The 23,940-nt window shown below is 54.0% G+C and overlaps 1 protein-coding gene across 1 annotated transcript in view; it reads left to right on the forward strand.

Annotated features, from left to right (window-relative positions):
• MXRA7 (matrix remodeling associated 7) overlaps positions 1-23,732 on the forward strand; it is a 30,045-nt gene extending 6,313 nt beyond the window's left edge. The window contains exons 2-4 of the mRNA XM_061176538.1: positions 9,755-9,818; positions 14,386-14,482; positions 22,418-23,732. Coding sequence (XP_061032521.1) covers positions 9,755-9,818; positions 14,386-14,482; positions 22,418-22,532 — 276 coding nt within the window. The 3' untranslated portion in view covers positions 22,533-23,732. The remainder of the gene's footprint in view (positions 1-9,754; positions 9,819-14,385; positions 14,483-22,417) is intronic.
• Positions 23,733-23,940: the final 208 nt, after the last annotated feature.

A 23,940-nucleotide genomic window follows, 5' to 3' on the forward strand; every position in this document is an offset into this window, starting at 1 on the left:
TTCAAGTTAGAAATCCTTGCAGACATTGCTAACCCTCTGGACAGTCTGGTTGAGACAACCCTGGGCTTGGTCTCAGCAAGGGCCTAATTTTGTGACCTTGGTTTTAATACTCTTTCTCCCAGCCAGATTCTTCCTTGCTGAAGGCTCAGAGTCTGAGATCAATCCCAAGACAAGAAAATACCTCTGGCTCAGTGGCCTCCTGTGAAGATCAGTAAACCTCCTCCAGGGTCAGACCATTCTTTGTCTTTATTCCTCATGATCTAAAACTGGTTTCCCTTCCTCGGGTGGAGGCCTCCTTAAGAGATCTTAAATGCTGGCCACCTACATTCTGTTATTGCCCTTGGAGTTAGTCATGGTCAAAATTCTTCAGCCTGGCTTTCCCCAACACAATGATTTCACTTCTTCTGACTCTCTCAGATCTGATTTGGTCAGTCCTTTAGTTTTCTTCCCTGTCCTTGACCTTCTCTATTAATCCCGAAATATAGAGACTAGAATTCAACCTAATACTCACTGATTGAGGGTCTGGTAGATGCCTGATTGCTGCTTCAGGGTATTTTTTTTAATGAAGCTTTTGATGTCCTCTAAATCCGATTTATAGGAACAGTGCCAAAAACTGTTAATCTGATAGGATTGAATCTGGCAGGCTGATGTCTGAGCCAGAGTGTGTTTGGGGCTTGTGAATGTGCCCTGGTTGGGATCTGAGGTCAGAGTCTGGGATGGTCCCTTTGGTCTGGATGTTTGGACACACTGCCCTACAGACTGGCTCCTCATGCCCTGGGGCAGTGTGCAGCTCCTAAATCTCTCTCTCTTTCTCCCTCTTCCCACAACCCTGCCCCTTGAGTCAGCGGCTTAGCAGATACTCTCCTTTGCTCTTTGCTAGAAAAGCTCCTGCCCATAATGTCAAGTGGAGCACTTACATCAGGGCCTGGACCACCACCGCCATCTCCCGGAATACACTGGCCACGATCGGCCTCCTGGTCTATGGCTGATGGTGCCCAAATGTATATGCCCAGCCCAGCACCGTCCCAGCTGCCTCCCGGACACCTCCCCTCCGTTGTCTAATGAGCACCGCAGACAGTCATGTCTGATAAGGGTGCCTCATTTCTGTCCCCCTGGCATGCCCTGCACCTCCTCCCCAAGCCCAGTGATCTTCATCCCATGGAGAGTTCTAGCACCACTCCCGCAGCTGCTCAGACCAAGAGCCCACGTGTCTTCCTGGTTTTTTCTTTTCCCTCTCCCGCCCACCCGCCGTCACTCCATCAGCCAGTCCTGTCACCCGTGTCTCTGGAAGGCCTCCTGCCTGCTGCCACGTCTGCCCATCTTTCTGGCCACTGCTCCAGCCCAAGGCTCAGCCGGCTGTTCAGTAACCTCCCAAGCGGTCTCCCTGCCTCCAGTGTGTACCCCACCCAAGCCCCACCCCACAACCAGCGTGCTCTCTGTAACATAGAAACCTCATTTCCTGTTCTCCTGCTTACAGCCCCCAGCGGCTTCCACCGCTCACAGAATAAACTCCGGGCTCTTACCAGGGCCCCTGAGGCCCAGCAGGACCCTGCCCCTCTGCCTCTTCTCCCAGCTGCCTCGCCCCCTCCGCTCAGTGCTGACACACACACACACACACACACACACACACACACACACACACACACACACACACACACACACACACACGCCTGGCACTGCCCCTCCCTTGCCTGGCAGACTCTCCCCAGCCTAGATCTTCACAGATTGCTTCTCCTCCCCTTTCAAGTCTCTGTGTCCTTGGCCACCTTGGCGGATATAAATTCCCCCCCAGTACATCGTCCCATCCGGCTGGCTTCCTTCTCAGCACTCAGTACGGGCTGAGATCATCTTTTATTTTAGCCTGCATTGTCTGCCGCAGTGGAATGTCAGCCCATGAGAACAGGGTCCTTGCGTGCCACGTTCATGGCCATGTCCCCAGCTCCTACAACAGGCCCGGCGGACAAGCGGCACCCAAAAAGAACTTGCTGAATAAATAAGCTGCAATAACAACAAAAAGGAAAGAAAACTCTGTTGGTTCCTGCCGCAAGGCAGGTGCTGCCTCCTCGTAGGACTGCCCTGGGCAGCAGGAGTCTTATTTCTCTTCACGCCCAGGCCTCTAGCCCAGGGCCTTGCGTGTCGCCTGCCTGCTTATGCCCCGGAGAGGCAGACGGCTCTGTAAGGTAGTCATCTCCCCAATGCTGAGACGTGTTCATACAGACTGGATAACTGGCAATTCATCAAAGGTTTTATCAACTGGAGTTTTGTACTGGGTAGAAGCCATGTTAGATCAGTGGCTTTCTAACATTTTTTAATGCCCCGGATACCTTTTTCCGTCTTTAATCTTATAGGGGAGGAAGCCCAGTGCACAGAGGAAAAGCGGAACTGTTCTGGGTGAGGGTCTCCGCCCCTCTGCCCCTCCCCCTCCTCCTCGCAGTGGTCCCCGCAGCCCCTCCACTCGGCTCCAGGGCTCTGCCGACCGCGGGTAGAATAGTAACATGAGCTCAAGACCGTCCAGGTCAGATCCTGTGATCTCAGAGGACCCCATCCAGACAGAGGAAGGAGAGGGGCTCAGGGGTGAACAGCCAAGGACAGATCCTGATCGTGCCCGAGGCTGTGGTCCCAAGGATGACCCTACGTTCCAGCCCGCCCCCGCACCCCATGGCACGCGTGGTGGGTGGGAGAGGACGGCGCTTGCCAGTAAGCCCTTAGAGACTGACCTCCCTGAGTCTGGAAGCAGGAGAGCTTCGAAAGCCAGGGGTTGTTTGGATTGAACGTGGCAAGCGTCATTATGGGGCTTTGGCAGGAAGAGCGTCATGAAGTCGGCGTTTTAAGCTGTCCTCAGAGCAGATGATTGGAGGAGAGTGGAGTCGAGGACACCGTGCCTGTGAAGGCACTGAGTGATTGAGACGGGAGTGGGGAGAACGAGGGGGCGGATCCCAGCCGGCTCTCAAAGGCGGGGAGAGTCCAAAAGTTGGAATAGAAAGGAAACAGCAGGAAATTCCCTGGCGGTCCAGTGGTTAGGACTCCACACTTCCACTGCAGGGAGCTCGGGTTCAGTCCTTGGTCAGGGACCTTAGATCCCGCATGCAGTGTGGCATGGACAAAAGAAAAAAAACAAATCAACATTCCCAAGCCGTGATAAAGTGTCAAGATGCTGTGACTGCAGGGATGAAATGGACACGTTGAGGGGGCCAGTTTAGGACAAGAAGACTTCAGTTTCTTGTCACAGGGGACGTGCCTTGTCCAGCTGCACGTGTGGATTTAGAGAGCTGGCCTGAGCGGCCTCAGCCTGGAGCGAGGGTGGCTGAGTTGTTTTGATGGTGCGGGCGCAGAGAGTGGCCTGGTCGTGACCTCTGCTGGCCCGTCCTCCCCACCCAGAGCCGGCGCCCCGGGGACTGGCGCCGGCTCTGCTCGCCCCACAGCCGATGTTCCCCTCTGAATGCGGAGGATGAACAGCCTGACTGCCTGATGGAATCCTTCTGGAAGGAGTGCCAGCCATGTCCCGCCCGCTCCCGCCTGAGTGGGAGCCTGGAAGCAGCCCTTGCGCCAGGAAACCCTCTCCGGAGAAGGAGGGGTCAGTTGGCCCGACCCAGGCTGTGGGGCGGCGCACGGGGATGCTGCGGCCCCCGGAGAGCTTCCTGTTATCTCTGTCATTGCCTCCTACGGGGGGAGGGAGGGACAGGCTGGCCTCCCCCTCTGCCTGCCTGGTGGAGCCATGGTCCTCCCTGTCTAAAACCAGTCCGGACTAACTGGGGGGCAGGGGGGTTGGTGCAGCCACAGCAGAAGGCAGCTCAGGTGGCTGGTCACAGGGTCCAACAGACCCTATTTGCAGGACTCCAGGGCAGACCCATCTCCTTAGGCAGACAGACAGACAGACAGACAGAGAGCTGTCTCTCTGCCTCTATCTCCCCCCATCTCTGCTCTACTTCAGCTTGTGTATCGGGCCTGGATCAGCCAGGGCAGCCATAAGTGGCGATGCGCTGCCTGTCAGCTATGCATGTGGCCCCTGGGGGCTCTGAGAAGCCTCCTTCCAAGCCCCTGTGCGCCCTACAGCCCCCTCCCATCCCCTCCGCCACCCATCCCCTCTTGGCCTCTGGGGGACTCTGGTCTTGGGCTCCTGGCCTTGGCGAGGTTGTCAGGAGGCCCTCCCTCCACCTGCCTCCATTGGTGGAAAAGCTGAATTAGAAAAGTAGCCCAGAACGTGTGAAGTTAGAACTAGTCTCTAACCTGCTGAGATGCTGGTCACTGAGCTGACTGGGGCGGGGTCTCAGTCCCGGGCCTGCTCTGGGGACCAGCCAGGATGACACCAGCTGTCAGTCTCAGAGGGTGTCACCAATTCACAGTTTTCATTAAATTGATTTACTTTCATTAGCACTTGGGGTATTCGTCTGCTAGGGCTGCCATAACAAAGTACCACAGACTGGGTGGGTTAAACAACAGAAATGTATTTTCTCCAGAACTGTGAGGTCAAGGTGTCGGGGGTCTGGTCTCTCCTGAGGCCTCTCTCCTTGGTTGCACATGCTGCCTTCTTGCTGGGTCCTCACGTGGTTTTTCCTCTGTGTGCAAGCTTCCCTGCTCTCTCTCCGTGTGTCCACATTTCCTCTTATAAGGACACCAGTCAGATTGGATTAGGACCCACCCTAATAACCTCACTGAACTTACCTCTTTGTAGACCCTCTCTCCAAATACAGTCATAGTCTGAGGTACTGAGGGTTCGGACCTCAACATATGAACTTGGGGAAGGACACAATGCAGCCCTTAAGGCATGGGTACCATGCAACATTCTCAGGACCAAGGGCATGGACCAGAAATCAACAGTGGTGATGGCCTCTTGTGAGATCTGCAGTCAGCGCTCTGAGCAGCTGCTGGGTACATCCTGCCTCCAGGCCTGGTCCTGGCCGAGCTGTGGGGCACGGCCACAGGAGAGCAAGCCCCAGAGTGGGACTCAGACCCTGAGAGCCCTGAGGGGTCGCCTTGGGCCTTTGAGACTCATTCGGCGAAGGCAGAGCTGAGGACCCAATTCCTTTAGCCTCTCGGGGTTCAGGCCCTTACATCTCTCAGCTGCGCTTTGAACACCCCCCTCACCTGTGCTTTGAACTTTCCTGCCTCCTGTCTTGCCAATGCATCCCCACATACTCTCCCAAATGCAGCTCTCATCCTGTTTCTCCCCACTTTGAAGCTTCCGGTGGCTCCTCAGTGCCTTGTCCTATATAAGTTCTCTAGTCCGGGCCCTGCATTCCTGGCCTCCCACCCCCTCCCTGCAGTCACACCAAACTCCAAGGAGTCACTGGAAAAGCCGGGATGTTCCAGGCCTGGCCAGCTCTTCTCAGACCCAGCTCAGGATTCTCGTCCCTTCCAAGGCCTCCCCTGCGCCCCTCAGGCTCAGCTGAGCTCCCCTCCTTAGGGCACCCCACCATCGTGTTGCTTGAATGCATAAGGTATGTACCTGCCAAAGCAGAACTTAAAGATGGGATGTGTTGCGAGCAGGTACGCAGGTAAAATCCTTTATGTTTTGGCCGCACTGTGCAGCTTGCGGGATCTTAGTTCCCCAACCAGGGATGGACCCTGGGCCCCAGCAGCGAGAGCGCCAAGTCCTAACCACTGGACCGCCAGGGAGTTCCCAGTAAAGTCCTTACAGACTGCTCTTCCAGACAAAGGCTTCGACAGAGCAGTTCCAGCATTTTGCACACGGTCTCCCTTCATTCTTTTCCTTTGCTGTCGTGCACGCAGCTCACCATCTTGAAGCAGAGAGCACTGGACTGAGGCTAAAGAGTCCCAGCCTCCAGAAGGGTTTCCATCCTTGTCTCAGTCGCTCTTACACGTTTTTTATAAAATAAGGGCAAAATGCAATAAAGAGTGATTTTTTTACTTTTTTTTTTTTTTAAATAATGGAAGGCTTTCCATTATTATGATGTGGTCTAGAAGACCAGTAAGTAATCCAGATAAATGTGAGGGTTTGGGCACCATGCTGGAGCAGCCCCCCCTCGCCACCCCCACTGCTGTGCAGCTGGTATTTGACAGAGGCAAGAGCCTCCTGGCAGAACGTGAGATGTTCTGGGCTTGCGGAGTGGGATGTGAGTAGACAGTGGCCGTGGTCAGGACTCTGGCTGTCGGTGACAGAAACTGGGCTCAGGTGAGCTTCCGCAGAACCAGGATTTGAGTTGCTCACATACAGGGGAGGCAGGGGTGGAAAGCCAGGGACTCCCCACCCCGGTGACCCTGGGCAGCTCCCGAGCTCCCAGTTCTGGGACCAGAGGTCCCTTGTGCCCAAGCAGAAGTTGGGCCCTGGGTCACATCCGCCTACCCTGCCCATCGTGGTGTGTGTTGGGGGTGGGGTCTGACTGCCCGACTGGCAGTTCCCACCAGGACCACAGGCTTCAAAGGGCATCTTCTGAAAGAAGGGGGTTTCTGTGCAGACAGAAAACAGTAAATGGCCGATTCAGCAATGTTTTCCAAACTTCATTAAGTCTCAAGTAAGAAATCTATTTGAATTGCATCCCTGTCTGTAAAGTCACAGAAGTTTTATAAAATGGTATCTACATCAACCACACACACACCACTATTTATCTTTAATTTCATACTGGGATACAGGGTCGCCCCCAAAGTCTTAGTGTAGTTTTAAGTCTTAATAACTGAAGAAGTGTAAATGCTACAAACCTACAAAATACATCAGTTGAGTATTTACTTATTTAAATTCCTTTTATACTTAGTTTCCTGACATTTGAATGCTGTGTTTTTCATTTTAAGTCTTTGTGACTGCCGTAATCTGGATGGACGAGCAGGTAGAGGAGTCCTCTCCTGTGGGCACCTCAGATACCTGGTCGACCTCCCTTGAGGTCATGTCCAGACTGTCACGTGTGCCTCCAGTCCTCATAAGATCACAAGGCTGGACTCACAAAGGCAATCCCTTTAGTCACTGACCATCCGCCCATGAATGGTTTTCCAAAGTCTGAAAATCAGCTAGAGCCACTAGACGGGGGGTATTATATGAATCTGGATAAGAAACGTCAACATATTTAAAATGTAGATAACTAACCTTTCAAATGTCATTTTTTGGTATGTTGGGAGCATTTATGCTTCTGAAGTTATTAGATCTTAAAATCACACTAAGACGTTGGCTGCACAATTTTTAAATACTAGTAGCAACCTCTAAATTGCTTTCGTGACCCACCAATGGGTCATAACCAGTTTAAAAAGTACCACACTTCAAAAGTCAAGTGCACAATCCAAATGTAGACCAGCCTCTCCCCAGGGGGATGTTGGCAGGTCAACTGATGCCGTGTCCCTTTGGGATAAAGAGGTCTGCCTTGGTTCTTGAATTTACCATCCTGGGTGGCAATTATCTGGGTATATGTCTTTCCTACTGGACTGTGAGTTCCTTCACGAAGGGGCTGTGCTTGCTTTTTTGTTGTTTTTCCTTTAGCCTTTGTGTCCCTCGAACATAGTAGGAGAATTGGCCTACTCTCTAGTCTTGATATTGGGCTTATTTCTGGGCTCCAGCCCTGATTAATCCGTTTTTCTTTCTGTGTTTTTTCTCTTTCTTTTTTTAAAGAAAAATACATATAGTAGCGCCAAGCTCACTGTTCAGAGATCCCTGTGTAGCATTTTAAAAATGCAATTCATGCCTATTATTAGAAAATCCAAATTATACTGAAATGTGTAAGATGGCGAGGAAAGGCCGCCCCCAACCAGCTCCTCTCCCCAAAGGCGGTCGCTGTTATCGGTGTCTCGCGTGTCCTTCTAGAAAACGTTTTCGCCGCATTTATGAGCGTATATGTGCACTTCTGTTTTGACATGCACATCAAGAATGTTGCACTCTTCACCCTGTGCTGCTGCTTGCTTCTCCCTTTGGTAATGTATCTCGACGCGCTTTTCACATCTGTACGTTTCGTCGCCTCCTTTTTAATTTTTTTAAAAATTTTTTTAATTTTTATTTTTCTGGCTGTGCCGCGCGGCATGTGGGATCTTAGTTCCCTGACCGGGAATCGAAACCGTGCCCCCTGCAGTGGAAGCGTGGAGTCCTAACCACCGGACCGCCAGGGAAGTCCCCAGTCACCTCCTTTTTAAGGCAGTGTTGCACAGTATATGCGTGCACTGTAATATATTTAAGCTGTTAATATTTTGGTGAACATATCGACCAAACTGTTTAACTATAATATACTTAACTATTCTATATTTAACCCCATGGATGAACATTTGGTTGTTCCCAGTTTTGTCTTGTTCTCCCCTGCACCCAGAGTCCTCGTATAAAAACCCGGATAGATGGTTTTCCAGTCCAGAGCAGATCCCTAGAACTGGGTTTGCTGAGTCAAAGGGGTGTCTCCTTTGTCCCCCAAAGAGGCCTGCCTTCCCCTGCAGCCACAGAGACGCTCTGCTGGGCAAAATCCCGGAGGCGTCTGGACACCCGAGCCCCAGGTGCTGGCCAGCGCTCAAGGCGGCGTGCCTCACGTCGGATGGTGCTGAGCCTGATGTAAACTGCTAAGTGGAGAAGAGCCAGCTCCTGCCTCCGGCCCTGCTCCTCCCAGCGGCATCTTGTGGGGTCCGGCGAGAGAGGAAGTCACAACAAGAGACTCGAGGCCCTTTGGGTTTGCCACTTATGACCGGCTCTTGGGCTTTTGTGCAAACTTTGCCTCCCAGCTTAGCTCTCTCTGATTTGTTGGGGCGCCTGCCTGCCCGGCTTGCTGAGGCTGCAAACCGCTGGACCCCCGGGCCGGGAGCCTGAAGGCCTGGGTTTGGATTAGTCCACCGCGCTGCCTCGGCCCCCGTGGGGCAGCTCATTCACGTCTGGGCTCCCCTCTCCTAAACCTGCCGGCTCTGCCTTGTCTGCCGCTGGGCTTCCTCGGGCCGCAGGTCCCCTGGCCCTTCAGTCCCTCAGAGCCGCAGCACCGGCACCTCCCTGTCATCCTCCAACATTCCTGCAAGTTGAAGTCACTCCTGCCTTCCACCGAGGCCATCCCGGGACATTCCTTCCAGCCTTCTGTTGATTTTGTCCGTGTGCGTGGGAGAGAACCAGGCTGAGGGAGGTGGAGCTCCCATTTTGGGAAAATGGACCCTGAAATGGTCAGGGATGGAAACAATGTTAAAGGAAGCAGAGATGGAGCCTGTGACCACAAACGCAGCTTCTCTGTGACACCCAGCCCAGCCCGGACCCCAGAGAACCCGCCAGCTTTCCTCTCGTGCCTTTTGTTCTACTCACTATAGCCAGGAGTGGGAGTTGCCCAGTCCATTTATCAAAGTGGCATCCACCACTTGACCAGCACCCACCTGGAAAAGGCAAAGGGACCGAGGTGCAAAGGTCAAAAATTCAGGCACTGACGTCCCTGTTTCCTTTTTTGCTTGTCTGTATGTTTTGGCCGCACCGCATGGCTTGCGGGATCTTAGTTCCCTGACCAGGGCTTGAATCTGAGCCCACGGCAGTGAAAGCGCTGAGTCCTAACCACCGGACCACCAGGGAATTCCCGCTGGTGTCCCTGTTTCCACCTGCTGTTGACCGTGGCCCCCACTCAGGACAACGCGGGCGCTGTGAGTGGTCAGGCCGGCCCTGGGCGGCCCCTTCCTCTCCCCGCGATGTCCTGTCCGCCAGTGCCCCATCTCCATCTCCCCGAGGCGGTCACCCGCTGCCGGTCCCTAGGCACATCTATCCTAAGAGAAGACCCAGGGGTCAGGTTGCTTTGACCGAGGGGTCAAACCCTGAATGACAGTATCAAAGAGTAAATCAGGTGCCCAGGCACTGACCCCTCTCCTTGTCTTGCAGGAAGAGGAGCAGGAGCTGGATGGCGTGGAGGGTCCACCCCTGGCAGGGCCTGAGGAAGAAGACGGTGAGTGGGACCCGCCCATCACTGCCCGCTGAGGCCAGCCTTATCGTGTCTGGCTGTGGAGGCTAGGCTGTGCCATGGCCCTTTGGATTCCCCAGCTGAGGATTTGAGTGGCAGGATGAGGGGAGTGGATGGAGGGGGAGAGGATGGAGGAGAGGGGCTGAGAAGCCGTGTCTGGTGCAACAGAGGACGCTGAGGCTGGAGCCCACTCCTCTCTGACCCCTTGCCTTCCTGCACCCATCTCCCTGACCACCTAGTTTGCTCTTTTGTGTTTTTTTTTGGCTGCACTGTGTGGCATGCGGGATCTTAGTTCCCCGACCAGGGATCGAACCCGAATCAGCGCCCCCTGCAGTGGAAGCGCGGAGTCTTAACCACTGGACCACCAGGGAAGTCCCTGCTTTGCTCTTTTGGCCTTTGCTTTTCCATTTATACAATGTGAGTTGTCTCCAAATACAGTTGGCCCGTCACTGACCTTCTGTTTCCTGCAGTGCCTCTTAACTCCTTTCTCGTCCCTGATTTGCACATTTCTCTCCAAATACCTCGGACCTATTTTATGGAGACTAAAGCCACTTACAGGGCCGCCTCCCAGGGTTCTGCAGGTTAAAGTCCCCCAGAGAGGAAATGCCTGATTCCCAAGCAGCTCTAGCTGACTAGCCAGACGTGCGTGGCCATCAGGTTCCAGGCAGCTAGGGAAAGAGAAAGGGAGTGACCGGGAGCAATGAGCAATTTGGACTTGACCGGATAGAAGGCAGTGTGTTTGCTCTGGCCACCCACGGGGACCAGCGCCCCAGATAGACAGGACCAGACACGGTGTGGGGCTTCTGCTGGTTCTGTCATGTTTTATTTCTTTAAAGGAAAAAAAAAAAAAAGCAGCAGCTGAAGCAAAAATAGCAAAATGTCAACATTTGTCAAATCTATCTGGCAAGTACACAGAGGACTTATTACTTGCTGTACTTTTGTGTACGTTCAAAATATTTCATGGTTTTTTGAAAAGGGAGTCTGTTGCTGTGATTTTAAGTCAACAACTGGCAGGAGCCCTGGAAGGAGAAGGTTGCAGGAATGCAGTAACCAGGGCTGGCGTGGGCCAGGCAGGCAGGGCTGGGCTGGGGGGTGGGGGCTGGGGAAGCTTCCCCTGAGGCCCAGCAGGGATGGGCCTTCAGTTTCTATCAATAGAGCCTTAGAGGAAGAGGGAGGGGCAGGAGGCTGCAGCGGGGCGGGGGTTGGGTGGGGTGGACATCAGCCCCTTGCCAGGGGCTCTCCCTCTAGCAGTTGATTCTCCAGATCCTCTGCAGGAACAGTGGCCCTGGGCTCTGTCCCTGCCACGTTACTGGATCCCGTTCGTGATGTGGGGACGCAGAAGGCAAGCGCCAAGGCTGCTGGAGGCCCCTGCGCCAGGACAAGGGGAGGCTCAGCAGACCCCTCTTCTGAAACACTGTCAGACCCCCTAGACGTGCAGCCCCACACGCAGCCGCGTGCAGTGTCTCCGGGCCCTCCGTCCTTATCTCACTGCCGCTCCTGGACCTTGCCCATCCCCCAGCCGCCTCCTCCCAGCCCTGAGAAGGCGGAGGCAGGAGAGATTTAGGGCCCCAGCTGTCAGAAGAAAACGTGAGAGGCCCCCAGCCCCTCTGCAGTGAGCCGCTCAGTGTCCACTAAGGTGCCTTCCCCGAGCCGCTGGGTGGATTCAGAAGACTGCAAGAGGAAGTCCCCCCTCCCAGGGGGCTCTCACGTTGAACCCTCCTGGTCTAGCAAAATTGGAGGCTGCTGTGTATCCCTCGTCACACCATATGTGATTAAGTGAAAGCCTTTTCAAGTGGTTTGTTCTCTCTGGCTCGAAGCAGCATAATCAGACCAGCCCCACAGATTGAAACCTTGAGTAGCACCCAGCTGGCAGCATTTTTTATGTTTTATTTTTCTAAAACATAGCAACACAATGACCTTGAAGTCGAAGTTAATCCGTCGTCTTTGTCCGCTGCCTCTCTGCGGTCCAGAAGCCAGCACGGTTCTCACTCTGAGACCAGCTCCGGGTGATGCTGCCCCATGGCGGGTTCTTTCCTGACAACCAAAGACCCAGGCCCCTCAAACGGCGGCCCCAAGTTACTCAGCATAGCTCCCAGATGCCCGGACACCGCAGTCCGAGCCCTGAGCCTTTAGAAGCTCCTGATGCTGCGGGCCCTTTGCTCATCAGCCTGAGCTGAGCTCAGCCTGGAGGGAAGAGAAGCTGATGGGAGCGGGGTCTCCGGGGCTGGGGGGTCGGGGGGAGTCATCCTGTCTGCGCTGAGCCCCAGCCCCAGCTCACCAGGAGGAAGAACCAAGGCCTCCCCTGGCAGCCTGGCTTCTCACCCCGTGTCCTCCTGTCCCCTTGCTTCCTGCCCCCCGCCTCACTGGCTTCCTTGCTTTGCTGGATCTGTCTTCCCAGACCTGCAGCATCACCTGTAAAGCCCTTCCTGACACCCCCCGCCCTTAAACTTCCAAGCAGCCCCCTCCCTGCCTCTCTCTCCCCTCCTGCTGTCCTTTTCTGAAGAGCTCTCAGGACCTACTGCAAACTCCGTATTTTATTTTATTTTACTTGTTTATTTATTTTATAAGATTTTTTAACATGGACCTTTTTTAAGTCTTTTTTTGGCCGCGAGGCGTGTGGGATCTTAGCTCCCCGACCAGGGATCAAACCTGCACCCCCTGCAATGGAAGGCGAAGTCTTGACCGCTGGGCCGCCAGGGAAGTCCCAGACTCTGTATTTTCATTGCTCATCTTTGCTTGCTGTATGTTCTCTTCGCTGCTAAGTCCCCAGCACCGAGCAAAGTGCTCACTGAGTATTTGCTGAATGAATGAAGAGCGAGTTAATCCTGGTACAAACATGCTAACTGCTTCCTAAGGCAAGGGCTCAGCCCTGGCGGCCAGATTCTCCTGCAAAGTCAGGCTGTGGTGAGAGCAAACACCACCCCAGCTACAATGCCTGGGTTCTGAATTTGCATCCAGAACCTTCTTTTAGTCCAGAGAGAACTCGAATCTCAGAGGCTGCAGCCTTTTCCTCCCTGGAGCCCACATCAGCCTGTCTGATCACTCGGGACAGCTGCCAGCTGGAGGAGGTCTGGGTGGCCCCAGGGCAGGATGTGGGGGTGTTTGAGATCCCTGACACTGGAGTGACATAGAACAGAAGTGAAAAAGAATACATCTGTGTGGGAGGGTGATTTGCTGGTCTTGCGTTTCCCATACTCAATTCTTTATACATTAACCGAAATTAGATAAGACAAGCACTGAGCCTCTATCCCCGAGGCTGACCGGAGGCCATCTACCCTCCACATGCTGGGCTGAAGGACCACATAAGGGCATTGCTTCCTAAGGGAACTCTCTCCATCTGGACACTCAGCCAGGGGAATGCTCTAGAGCTCTTTCCTCTTCTGCCCTTGCAGCCTTCACCTGTACATGCTGCCTCCTCTGGCCTGGCTTCCCTCCATGTCACACGTCCCTGTTTTCCTCTGTCCACACCCCCTGGTGTGCCTTCTTCAGGCTTCTAGAGCTGCCCTTTCATTTGTTCCAAAGCAGCTACGGGGTCTGCTCTGGGACTGGCAAACCTGAGTACACCCGTTCAGCAATAAGTACTGGGGTTTTTTGGTTTGGTTTTTTCAGTTTTTTGGTTTTTGACCACGCCACGTGGCTTGCAGGATCTTAGTTCCCCGACCAGGGATTGAACCCCGCCCTCGGCAGTGAAAGCACAGAGTCCTAACCACTGGACTGCCAGGCAATTCCCTAAGTGCTGGTTTTAATGACCGATTTGAACACCGTGTGAACAAGCCACATCATTCCCATGTCCCATTGTGGGCTGGATGCGTTGTTTCAGATTTTTAATAACTGGTTGCGGGGAGGGGCATAGAGAGAAGGGGCCTGCCGACAGGACGGTGCCTGCCCCTGGACGGCAGGGCGGGCACCCCGAAGCCCGGGAGACCCGAGGACCTTGGCAGGAGGGTCGGGGGTCCCTGCAGCCTTCCGGACCTGGGACCCGAGGAGAGGCAGGGAACCCAGCGCCTTAGCACAGTCTGCTTCCCAGAGATAAGCGCCCTCCGACTGTAATTAGCACAGCAGTCATGGGGAAGGGGGGGTTCAGGATGAGGGGGAGAAAAGCCTTGCGGGCGGCTGCTTGGCCAGAGCCCTTGCTGGAGAGGGGCCCACAGGCAGCTCTGTGGACGGCTCGACCTGATCTTGGAAGGGAACCGGCCTTTGGTGGATGGAACCGAATAGCATGGGCGGGGGTGGGGCGGCGATGCTCGCTTCACTCCAGCTGCCTCATCCCCGGTTTAAGTTCCCAAAAGAGTTCCTAAGCGGAAGCGGTGTTGGGGGAGGACCTGCCAGGCTCAGGGGAGGGTAAGCAGATGTTGTGGGCGTCCAGCCCTCTCTGAGGCTTAGGTGAGCTGGCCCGGGGTGGGCGTGGGGCCCATCTGACCCTCTTTGAAGCGGGGGCACCCTCTCTGGCCCAGGTGGTTCTTTGGAAACGCTTCTTTGGAAGGGAAAGGGGCCTGAAGTTGCAGGCAGGCCCAACACCCTAACTGGCTCTTACTGGGTGTCCTCTCTGCAGGGGGAGAGGCCTTCTCCTTCAAATACAGCCCCGGGAAGCTGAGGGGAAACCAGTACAAGAAGATGATGACCAAGGAGGAACTGGAGGAGGAACAGAGGTAGGCCGCCCACCCTCTTCGGGGGCGCTCAGCTTTCTCCAGTACCGGTGCCGCCGTGAGCCCCCTTCGTTGTAGGCGGGAGAGGAGGAGGGCCTCCTGTAAGCTTTGCCAGCCCCCCACTCTTCCATTTCCATTTTAGGGTTTTCTCCCCCTTGTCCTGGCAATATTCGGCCAGGCTCGATTTCCCCCGACAGTCTCCTTGGGGCCCTCGGGAGGAGCGTGTGACGGTGACGGGGGGGGGGGGGGTGGCCCAGCCCCTTCTTGCACCCCGCCCCTCCCCCGCCAAAAGGGAAAAAGCGGATGCCTGGGAAGAGCCTGGAGCAGATCCGGCTGTTCACTTACACGGAGGGTTCATGACAAAACCAATCCATCACTGCAGGACAGAGCGTGATTCTTCCTGCTCATCCACTGGGCCACCAAGCCCCCCCAGCACCCCCCAAGCCCCCAGCCCAGGGCCAGCAGTCATTTTTCATCTGTTCTGCTCCACGGAGCTCTGGGCAGTTGCAGCCACGCAGCTCCTCATTTTTAGAACTGGGCTCTTCCCCCGCCAGCCCCCAGCCGGGCACCCATGCACACCCCTGGGCTTCCATCCTAAGGAGCAGCGGGGACAGGCCATGGGGGAGAATCAGTGGTCTGGGCCTGGGGTCCTCCGGTTTAAGTACAAAGCTAAATGGGGGCCTGTGTTTTCTGAGCCCAGCAACCCGGAGGGGCTGGGTGACCACCCCCTACTTCCTAGCTAGCGTAAGCTGGGTTCTAGGGTCAGGAGTGGAGGCTTTATTATTCCAGGATGCAGATCTCAGCTACCCTTTCATTACTGCCAAGCCACCCTGTATCCGTCGAGTCAGAAGGCACTGTGCCCACGAGAACCCCCTTTCCCCTCCCGGAGCTGTTGCTAGTCCTTCCAAACCTGGCCTGGAAGGCTCGTCACCGGGGGCGGAGGGGTGGCAGGGTGAGCCCAGCCTGGGGAAGCCCCCCACTCCTCGGTGCCCAGCCGCTGCCTCTGGGTGTGATCCCGTTTGCTGCCTTTATATTTCAGGATTGAGCTGACCTCTGACCTCACTTCCCTGTAGCAAGTTCCTTAGGTCCTGAGCCACAAATATTCTTGCAAATCCTTTTGGTAAGGAGACTGACTTCTAGATGAGTGGTGCCTCCCTCATCCTGTCTGTTACTGTGTCCCCATCACGACTGACTGTGGTCCAAACCTCTCCTCCTCCGCTGCCTTCATAACCAATAATTCATTTCTGTGCACCCGGGCCTGCTCATTCTTCTCCAGCGCAGGGCTCCTGGGTGAACAGGCTCCCTTCCCAGGGCTGCAGGGTTCTTGGAGGCCCAGTTAACGCAAGTCCCTCCTGGGCCTAATGGGCCAGCTGGTTGGAGGGCCAGCGCCCCCTTGTGAGGCTGGGGGGGAACTGTCTTCCTCTGGACTGCGTGGTGTCACCCCTGCAGCTTCCATCTTTCCCTGAGAAGGTAGAACGGTGCCCGGCAGAAACCCTGTGCCCCCAAGCTGTGGGTCAGGCAGGGTGTTACGATCAGAGCAAGGGCTGGCGGACTGCAGCCCTGTTTGTGTAACTCCAGTGTGACTCGAACAGGGCTGCGGTCACTGTTTTTCTGTGGTCTGTGGCAGCTTTTGCACTGCAGTGGCTGAGCTGAGTAGTTGCAGAGGGACCGCACGGCCCACAGAGCTGAAAAGAGTCAGTATGTGGCCCTTTCCAGAAAAGGTGTGCAGCCCCAGAGTTAAGGCTGGAGGGGGCTTGACGTGCCTGTGGTCCCTCGAAGGGCCCTGTGGACAGAGCCTGTGACCGGGACCCTGGCCTTATTCTGTGCGCTCCGCGGAGACGAGGGGCCATTAGAATAGGAGACCAGTGAGCCGACTCAGTGGCAGGGCTCGGGCCGGGGTCAGACTGCCACCGTCCCTGGGTTCAGTGCTGGGACCTCGGGGAGGGAGAGGGAAGGTCCTTCCTCCATCGTGTTCAGACAGCAGGCTCTGCGGTGCCCAGGAGGGTCTTTCCCTACTGGATCTTTGGGGGGTCTCCAGACAAGTGGTTCACGCTGAGCTATTCTGCGGGGTCGAGACTGCCCAAGTGCTGCTCTTGGGGTGAGGGTTTCTCACCTCCTCGCCTGCAGGCTTGGTTATCACAGTCGTGCCTGAGCTGAGAAGGAGGGACTGGTGGACTTCATGGTGAACACGGTCCTCCCAGGGTGGGGCTGGAGTTCATGTTCACTCTCATCGCTGCCCCTCCTAGCATGCTCCTGTGGCTGTCCGACACGTCTGCCTGTGAGGTCCGCTTGCTCCCTCCTGCCCCTGCACGTGGTCGGCCCACTCAGCACTGCATGGGGCCCCTGACACCCAGCCCTCTCGCACGTTCCCCGCATGGTGATGCTTGGGGTTGCAGAGGCTGGCAAGTGTGGCTTTGCGTTTTCATCTACAGCACGATAGTTCCAGTGGGGACCGGGAAAGCTGACGGGTGTGAGACAGCTCTGGTCCCAGCTGAGTCTAGGAAACTGCCTTGGGATTGTCAGTATGAAAAATATTGTCAAACCACTAAAACCACAGGCCAGTGAAAAGTGTGTGCTCTTCTTTGCCTGTCAAATTCTTCTTGACCAAACTCTGCTTGTTTCTAATTCCCTTCCTGGCATTCAGGGTCCCCGTCAAGTTGCAAGCTGGTTAAAAACTCATGCTGCAAACCCCTGACTTTAAATTCTTTACCTCGGCCAGCACAGCAGTATCTAGACCCTAAATCTTCAGTAGTCACAAGACCCAGAGTTCCTCAGAAGCTGCAGTTCACAAGTTTTCAGGGCATGGCACTTGGTACGCAGGACCCAGAGAAAGAGACCCCAAATTCGTTCCTCCACGTGGTTAATAATTGGGCGTTCCCATCCTTGGAGCAGCTCACAGATGAGATTCCTTCTGCCCAAGGGGCAGAAAGTGTAAGGTTTGTAAATCCAGAGACATGCTGCTTAAGAAAGACCCTGCTTCCTCACCATCTGCCCACCTCCTGCTGGGTCTCCCCTGGGGCTGGAGCTCACAGGCTCCCTCAGCACTGCCTCTGCCGGGAGGGGGGGGGTGCCCCTGCGTTCCCCCCGCAGCTTTTCTGGGAGGTGCCATATCCAGCCTCAGTGTGGCTGGGACACTGGGATTGCAGGTTATGACTGCTCCCCGCAGCAAGATGCCACCCCTTCACCCCCAGGGCCAGTGAAGCTGGCGAGCTTGGCTGACTTCTAGCTCGGCAGCAAAAAGAAAAGGCACCATCGGCTACTCCTTTCCTTGTACACCATCCCTTCTTCCCATCTTCTGGTCCAGGGGAAAAGTGGAACCCAGGAGGTAGACTAGGTTGGCTCTGATAGTGAGGACCCAGGACCCCAGCACCCATTCCATTCTGAAGGTCCCCAGGACCAGCCTGACATTTCTGGAAGTGGACACCACTCTAGTGGATGGTGTTTTGAAATGCATAACTGGCAAAGGTGAATGGATATTCTCCTGCTTTCTGCCCTCTGATGGGTCCACAAACCATCCACCAGTGTGAATTTCTAGGAACACGTGCTGACTCACCTCCACATGAGGGCGCCAGAGGGATAAAATTGAATCCCACCGGTTTCCCTCAGTGCTCACCTGGCTAAACCAGTGCTTCTACATGTCCCTTACAAAAGGTGGGCACACCATTTGTGTCATCTGGGAAGCACATTTCCTTGGAAGCCACTGTCCCCAGAAGGGACAAAACCTACTCAGCAAGGATAAGAAATAATCTATGGTGAGAGGACCAGCCCAGAGCGGCCACAAAGCTGAGGCTCTGACCCTCGCAGTCTGACCTGCCTAACTAAGTATCTGTGGCACCCTACCTGCCCACCGACCTACATGTGGACCCCGTGCCCAACAACACACCTGTGGTACCCTCCCTGCCCAACTACCTAATTGAGGACCCTCCGTGTTAAACTATGCACAAGTGGGCCCCGACCTGCCCACCTACCTACCTGAGGACCCTCCCTGCCTAACCACCCACATGTGAGACTCGAACTGCCCAAATACCTGTAAGTGGGACCCTCCCTGCCAACTACCTACAAGTGGGCTTCAACCTGCTCAGCTACCCGCATGGGCACCCAAACTGCCCAAATACCTAAATGAGAGACCTGCCCTGCCCAAGTATTTACTCTGGGACCCTACCTGCCCAACTACCTGAAGTCTGACACTCCCTGCCTAACTACCTACAGTGGGACCCTACCTGTTAAACTATGTACAAGTGGGCCCTGACCTGCCCAGCTATCTTATTGAGGATGCTCCCTGACCAACTACCTGCAAGTGGGACCTGACCTGCCTCACTCCTTACATGTGGGACCCAACCTGTACAACTACCTAAATGAGGGCCCTGACCTGCTCAACTACCAACGTGTAGGACCCTCCCTGTCCAACTACCTACAATGCCACCCTACCTGCTCAACTACCTACAGGTGGGCCCTGACCTGCCCAACTATATAATTGAGGACCCTCCTTGCCTAATTACCCGTGTGTGGGACTCGACCTGCTCAACCACCCACATGTGGGACCTGACCTGCCCCGCCCCTGTAGGCCTTGCAGACTTGGAACGGGGTCTCGGGCTGGCTTTGGTTAGTGGGCTCTCCTGCAACAGGTGATGAGAGGCAAACTCCCCTGGGTCTGGATCCCAGCGTCTGGGCTGGCTTCTGCAATTCCAGACGTTCCCCTTCCTCACCCCGTTTCCCCCTTTCCTTTCCTGCAGTACTTGTAAGATGGCATGAGTGAAATAAATTATCTTTTCTCCTTATTTCTCTTTACAGAACCGAGGAATAATGAAGTTATCCTTAGCCTCCTCATAAAGGCTTTTCCTTTTGGCATCTTAAAACTTGAGAGATAAAGCGGAACCCCCAGAGAGGAGCCAGCAGGCTCCTGGGGCGCATTTTCCTGCATAAATCTGCCGGGACTAGGCCCCCATCCAGGACTTTCCTTGGCTGGGAGGATCCCGGATGCCCGTGGCGCTCCCCTGTAGAGGCGTTCCTCCCTGTCTGCCTGGATTGCTTTGTTAAGCTGAAGGGTTTTCCTGGATTTTTATTTTCCTTATCACTCAGCCTTCCTGTCCAAACACGCTTTGCACCTGAGATATCACCAGTGTCAGCAATGCCATCATTTAAAAATCGGTGTAGTTTCATTCCAGCCCTCCTGCTTTTCATCACCAAAGCCAAACCAGGAAAGACTCTGAGGTGTGATGGACAAATGAGGGAGAGCTGCCTGTGCTCGCTGGCTGGTCGGGGTGGTCGACTGCCCTCCTTCCCCTTGGGGCCCGCTCCCCTCTCTGTCTTCGGCTGGCTCGGCTGTGGGAGCGAGAGCCCAATGATTGATGAGTGGGCAGCAAAGAACCAGAACCAGCTGTTGACTTCCTCTTGCCCTTACCCTCCGTTGAGAGCAGGCTCGGATCCAGCCCGCTTGTTGCTAAGAGGCCTTTTCATTGATGTTCCTACCAGCTCAGCGGAATCTCCACCTTCGTTTTGGCAGAAGCAATAATGATAGTGTTCGCTTAAAACAGCTGTCTCGATTCTGCCTTTTCCTAGGTTTCACAGATGAGTTAGAACTTCTCCAGATAATCAGATCAGTCCCAGATTCATTTCTTGGAATTTTATATTTGACAATATTTATACTATACCAAACTAATCTGCAGTTTTTAGATGTGTTGGTTAAAACATTTTTTGAAAGCAGTTAAGTTTATAGAAAAAAATTTTTTTTTTTTTTCTATTTAGTGGAAGGCCGGGAAATGTCCACTGTCAGCCTAGGGCATGGTACATTCCCAGGGACCTTCTCCTCTGGTTCTAATACCTTAGGTTCACGGGTTTAGGACAGAACAGGCAACAAAGCAACAGCCACACAGAGCCATGTAGCCCGCCCCACACAGCAGCAGCAACAGTGATGTCCTTGTCCAGGCCGGGGTCTGACTGAAAAATAGGTGACTCCTTCCAGGTTATTACGTTTGTCTGGACACCTTCTGAACGTGGCTTGTAGGCACCAAGCCTCACATACTCCCGATGGCTTGGATCTGTGTATTCAGCCTTTGTTCGGTCCAATAAACTTTGAGTAGATGGTCTTGATTACTGTGTGTTTATTTCAGTTTTGCTTTGTTTTTAAAAAAATCATCTTTTTGAACCCATTAAAATTTGAGCTCTCTCTCAACTTGTGCCTGTTGTTACTCTCCAGCAGAGTGCGAAGTCCTAGGCCCACCCTCTTAAAAATATGCAAGCGCCACGGCCATTAAGAGACGCACAAGAGGATTTGTGTTCCTTTGGGGGGATGCCCACTCATACATCTGGATTGTGATTCCTTCCAAAGAGCTGAACACACAGCCTGTCAATTCACAGTACTCCTTTCTTCAGGCGGTAGGGTATCGCATACTTCTCACAGGCGCCTTCTCCTCCAGACAGGAAAGCAGATTGTAGAAATAACTTTCCCAGCGTGACTAAGACAGGCTTGGATTTGGGACTTCGGTATTTCAGCTTCTAGATGCTGCTGTAGTCAGAAAACCAACTGTTTCCTGTTTGGGAGATATGGGGTTACTGCAGAAGGAATATGTTAGGACAAGTGTTAAGACCAGACATCAATCGGATCCCCCTCTAGGCAGGGTTGGGTGCTGGTTGGGCAGTGCTGTGTCCTGCAGGGCCAGGGTGGCCAGAGGCTGTGCTGAAGCTCTGCCTTCTGGTGGGTCTGCAGGGACCAGAGCAGACCCTGCCGTTCGCTTTACATCCTCTGAAGGTGGCCCGTGCCGAGCCAGTAGGGCGGTGTGGAGGGGGGAACCGCAGAAGCCTGAAACCGAACGGGGAGCCCATGCCAGCACACAGCGCCCAGCCTCGCTGACGAGCACAGCACAGTAGAACAAACAAGCAAACCGTGGCTGCAGAGTCTCACCCCACCCTTTCATGTTTGCACTCATGGGAGGTGTCCCGTGCTGATCTGATGGCGTGGCCCAGCCGCAGAGAGATAACATCACTCCCAGCATCCCCCCGGCCCCCCAGCCCGTGTGTGGTGAACATAAAGCCTATCTCCAGCTAGGCCTGTTCCCTAGTAAAAGGGCCAGGGCCCCCGCTGGCTATAAGGTGTCATTGTGCAAACTGGAAAGAGGCGCCCCTTCCTCTGGGCAGCGAGACCCCACACCCACCCTTGCCCCTGGGCCAAGCACCCTGTGCACACATCCGTATGCTCCCATTTCCCAGCCAATTGTGTTTTCTTCTTCCTCCACTTTTGGCTCATCCCTCTAAACGAAGGCTGTTTCTAACATGTCTCTTCATAGGCTCTCCAGCCGCCTAATGGAACACCTCTGCTTCCTCGTGGCCTCCCGGAGAGGTGTGTAGTCAATATCAAAGAGAGGCCCAGGAATTCCCCGGGTTTTTTTGGATTTTGTTTTTTTTAGACCAAATCAGCTCCTGTGTTAAGAGTGGGTTTGTTTGGGTTTTTTAAATTAATTAATTAAATTATTTTTGGCTGCGTTGGGTCTTCGTTGCTGCACGCGGGCTTTCTCTAGTTGCGGCGAGCGGGGGCTACTCTTCGTTGCGGTGCGCAGGCTTCTCATTGCGGTGGCTTCTCTTGTTGCAGAGCACGGGCTCTAGGCGCGCGGGCTTCAGTAGTCATGTCACACGGGCTCTAGAGCGCAGGCTCAGTAGTTGTGGCGCACGGGCTTAGTTGCTCCGCAGCATGTGGGATCTTCCCGGACCAGGGCTCAAACCCGTGTCCCCTGCATTGGCAGGCGGATTCTTAACCACTGCGCCACCAGGGAAACCCAAGAGTGGGTTCTGTTTTAGTTTCATTTTCTTCTTATTCTGGAAAGCAAAGCAGTAATACAGGAGTGAGGAGTGTCCCGACTCCACGGGTTGTGCACGGTCTCTCTCTCTCTCTCTCTCCCCTGGTTTGGGAGCATCTTTTTCCTCTTTATCCTTTCTTCTTGACAGAGTTCAGAAAGAACAGCTGGCTGCCATCTTCAAGCTCATGAAGGACAACAAGGAGACGTTTGGCGAGATGTCGGACGGCGATGTGCAGGAGCAGCTCCGGCTCTACGACATGTAGGGGCCTCCACCCAGCAAGACGCCGCGACGGCTGGGCCGTGACTCTGCCCCGACCCGGGACCCAAGCCCGTGCCATTCTCAGACTTTTGTAGGCTACATTTTATCTTATATACATAGATGTACAGGTAGATCATATACAGAGTTGCTCAGTTCTTGCAATTTAGATATCATGTCACAGGAATCAGGACTGTTGTCTTCAGAGAAGAAAAATCCCTGACTTGTTTGGCTTCTGCCTGCTGGTGAGCTTCCAGCTGTCACATGGGCTCCCCTCCGAGGCTGTCATCTGATCCAGATTAGACCTTCCGTGCAGACCCTGAGCAGGCAGCAGCCCAGAAGGGCTGGCTCGAAGCCTCAGCATCCCCAGCACATGGTGTGGAAAGGATTCAGGGGTGCTGTGGGATGAGTATCAGGTCCCACTGCCCAAGCATCCAGTCTAATAACACTACACCTTCTTCTTCCTTAGAAGGATTTCTGGACACTTCTGTAACTGTATGGAAGCAAGCAGTAGGGGAGCATCCCTAAAACGCAAAAAGTCTGATTCAAAGACTCACCTTCGATTCTGGACCAAAGCAACAGTATCCCTCTAAGTATACCCTCCAAGTTTCTCTTATTTAAGCGTGAGACTTACTTTATATATAATTAAGACTTCTGTGAGTGCTTATCACACACCTAGACCTGTGCTAGACACTGTCAATGGAAATAAAATACACAACACAGTCCTACCTTTAGAGATTAAAGTTGTGTGGAGGGGAATTCCCTGGTGGTCCAGTGGCTAGGACTCGGCGCTTTCACTGCTGAGGGTGCGGGTTCAATCCCTGGTCTGGAAACTAAGAAGCTGCAAGCCGTGGTGCGGCCAAAAATAAATAAATACATAAAAATAAAGTCCTTTGGAGAAGCCAGGCATGTGTGCAGGAAAAGAGAACCTCACAAGTCAGCATTCAATAAAATGCCAAAATGACCTCACAGAGAGAGTCTGGGCCACCTTAGCAAATAGTAAAGTTCAGTGAGTCAGTGAGTAAATGACGACGGAAATAACAGCGATTCTTCCGTTCTGCCCAGGTCCTGTATCTGATCACCCCACTGGCAGAAAAATTCATAGCAAGCTGAATTTAGGAGGGTACGCTAAAGGGACAACCTAAGAAAGTTCTTGAGAATATTTTTTATTTGCTGAAATAAAGCTAAACACACGAAATTAAAAGAAGCAGTGGTGTTTTACGTACCACAATTTAATAATTATCACAGGATCACAGTGAACCTTCTTTCATCCTCTCTTGCTTGTTAGGGTTTTTCCCAGGCCTCCCCCCCATCACTGTAACTGCTTTTGCTTCTTTGCTGACAATCCATAGCAGGAGGGTCTGATCTGTGTGTCTGTTGTTATATCAAATGTCAGTTCTTTTTTTTTTTTTTTT

This window comes from Eubalaena glacialis, chromosome 19 (assembly GCF_028564815.1).
Source record: "Eubalaena glacialis isolate mEubGla1 chromosome 19, mEubGla1.1.hap2.+ XY, whole genome shotgun sequence".
Classification (NCBI taxonomy): Eukaryota; Metazoa; Chordata; class Mammalia; order Artiodactyla; family Balaenidae; genus Eubalaena; species Eubalaena glacialis.